At 44.7% G+C, this 2,988-nt stretch overlaps 1 protein-coding gene across 1 annotated transcript; it reads right to left on the bottom strand.

Annotated features, from left to right (window-relative positions):
* Positions 1–383: 383 nt before the first annotated feature.
* Positions 384–1,693, bottom strand: LOC141590298 (uncharacterized). The gene is made up of 2 exons (XM_074410898.1): positions 1,401–1,693; positions 384–1,116 (listed from the first exon to the last, which is right to left on the bottom strand). Exons 1-2 carry the CDS (start codon positions 1,691–1,693, stop codon positions 384–386), a joined length of 1,026 nt encoding a protein of 341 aa, XP_074266999.1.
* Between the last annotated feature and the right edge of the window lie 1,295 nt (positions 1,694–2,988).

Here is a 2,988-nt window from a genome sequence, read left to right as displayed (position 1 = left end):
TGTTTTGACGATATTCGATGTCGGGTTCGGGTTCGGTTTTGCAAGCTTGGCATGAATAGTTTTGAAAATAATTATGAACTAATTGTATTAAGTTCATTTGAATATAATTAGTCGACATTCATCAACGTACTCGGGTTAAAATCCGACATAGTATATGGAACCAAGGATGACTTTGTGTTGATGACTAATAAATTTGTTTTGAAAATGTAAAGAAATGATGAAAGGCTTTTTTTTTTTTGAGGAGAAAACCCGAAGGTCTTACTTCATTAAACGAGAATCAAAACAAACAGCATTGTTCGCAACCGGTGGTAAAGTATCCTACCACACAGATCTACCTACTACTCTAGGTAAAATATGAGCTAAAGAGTGTGCCACACTATTGTTTACACGACACGTATGCGACCAAACAACATGCTTCGTCCCGTATCCTTCTTCTTAAGCCTCTCGATAACCGACAAGCAGTCACTCTCCATCACAATCTTGGAATGTCCTCGTTTCGCACCTTCACTAATTTCTTCCATGATAGCCACCGCTTCCGCCATCTGTGAGTCCCATTGTTGCTCTTGCACCAGAGAAACGCCCCACAAAACCGCTCCCCTCTCATCCCGACACACCACACCTACACTCATTCCCTCGCCCTCCGTAGTCCCCGCGTCCACATTGACTTTGACATACTCCGGTTGGGGTGCAACCCACGCCCTCCTACCTTCGTCTCCCTCACTGCCCGACCTCCCACCTCCATGTCTATCCCGAGTAAAGCCTCCCCCTTCCATTTCGTCCATAACATCCTTCACCCTACGTATGACACACACAACATCTACTTCCCTCGTGTCGAACACAACCTTATTACGGTGTTCCCAAATGACCCAACACCCAACCATAAATAAGGCATGTTCACGATAACCCAGCTCACGCCATCTAGCCTCCACCCAATCCCTAACACCGCCACCCTCCCTACCCTCTTCCCCAAGCCTGATACCTTCCCACACTTTCTCGGCAAAGACACGATCGCGAAAGAGATGAAGAATCGACTCAACATAATTATTACATAAAGAACAAAAAGAAGACTCACCTCGGACTCGAGAAGCGATATTCACTCTTGTTGCTAAGGCCTCGCTGCATAGTTGCCAAAAAAAAAGAGCTTCACACGAGGCCATACCGGGACTTTCCATAACCTATTCCATAGCCATTTTTCCCGCTCCCAATTTGATGCCCCTCCTATCTCCAACTCCTCTCGACCCCCATCTAATCTTCGATAAGCTGATCGAACTGTATATATCCCATCACGCTCCTCCCTCCAGAACCACGAATCAGCCGGTTTGAACAAACTAATTTGGATATTTTTCACTCGCTCACACTCGAAATGAAGCAAAACCGTGCTTAAGATGTCCTCATTCTACCCTCCTCCCTCCACCGCTATAAGGTCAGCTACCACCATATCCTCCCGTCCCTGAACCCGAGGTGAAACAATGCGTCCAGTTTGAGTCTCGGGCAGCCACGCATCCTCCCAAACCCGAGTTGACAACCCATCGCCAATACGTTTCCTCCACCCGCATTTCAACACATCAAGAGCCTCGAGAATGCCTCTCCAAGTATAGCTTGGATTATGGCCAAGACTAGCACGCATCGTTTGAGCCCAACGACCATCGGGTTCCGTCATCAATCGCCAGACCTGCTTTCCTATAAGCGCCATATTAAACAAATAGAAATCACGAAATCCCATGCCCCCCAGACTCTTCGATCGACATAGCTTATTCCATGATACCCAGCTAATCCCCATTTTCCCCTCATCATGCCCCCACCAAAACCTCGATATCAAGGATCTGAGTTCCTCACAAAAGTTGACGGGAATTTTAAAGATGCTCATTATATAGGTAGGGAGTGAATTGGCCACATGCTTTATGAGAACCTCCCTACCCACCCTAGATAAGATTTTCCCTCGCCAACCATTCAAACGCTTACTTAACTTATCCCTCAGAATATCTGTGAGGACTTTTTTGGATTGGCCCATAACAGTCGGAAACCCCAAGTACCGTGCTTGCTCATCAACTTCGACCACCCCCAACCTCGTAGCCAAATTATTCCTCTTCTGGATTGGCACTCCCTTGCTAAAAGAGACAGTAGTCTTGTCGAGGCTAACGAGCTGCCCCGAGGCTTGTTCATACCGGTGTAAAATGCCCTTTACCGCCTCAGCTTGCTCCGTTCTCGCCCTCATAAAAAAGATACTATCATCGGCAAATAAGAGATGTGATATAGGGTTGCATTAGAAGCTACTCGGACACCATGTAAACTTCCCACCTCCACAGCCCGTCTCATTAAGCTTGATAAAACCTCAGCACAGAGAATGAAAAGGTAAGGTAAAAGGGGGTCACCTTGTCGCAGTCCCCGAGACAGTCTAAATTCCTCCGACGGCAGTCCGTTGATGAGTACAAAGAAGGAAACCGATGTGATACAAGCCATGACCCGCGAGATCCAATTTCTATCAAAGTGTAAAACATTGATGAAAGGCTTTAAATACCCTTTAAAGTATAAATAAATGAAATAAAAGGCTTTAAAATACCTTTTAAAATGTAATTAACCAAATATTATCACCGAAACACGGATTAAACCGTCATGGTATGAGGAACCAAGGGTGAAAAATGTTTTATGCTTAAAAACTTGTAAAAATGGTTTGAAAATATTTGAAATGGTAAAAACCGTTCACAAATATGAAAATGAAAATAAGGGAGATGAAGAGACCAAACACGGTTTGGACTTAAGGCTGGGCAGGGTCCTTTAGGCGCGAGCCTATATGCTACATAAGTAGCCTCTGCCTCAACCAAAAATCCGGTTTTGGCTCATTCTTCCCATGTTTTGGACCATGTTATGCATGATTTAGCATGTTATAGTCATGAAACAAATGAAAACATGATAAAAGAAGATTTTTACACCCTCATACTTACATGCTAGGCTTATGGCGAGAAATCGACGTAAGTGTATCAACTCGTT

Source organism: Silene latifolia, chromosome 7, assembly GCF_048544455.1.
Source record: "Silene latifolia isolate original U9 population chromosome 7, ASM4854445v1, whole genome shotgun sequence".
NCBI classification, from domain to species: Eukaryota; Viridiplantae; Streptophyta; class Magnoliopsida; order Caryophyllales; family Caryophyllaceae; genus Silene; species Silene latifolia.
Note: the sequence above shows the minus strand (reverse complement) of the source record. Positions and strands in the feature narration are given on the sequence as shown.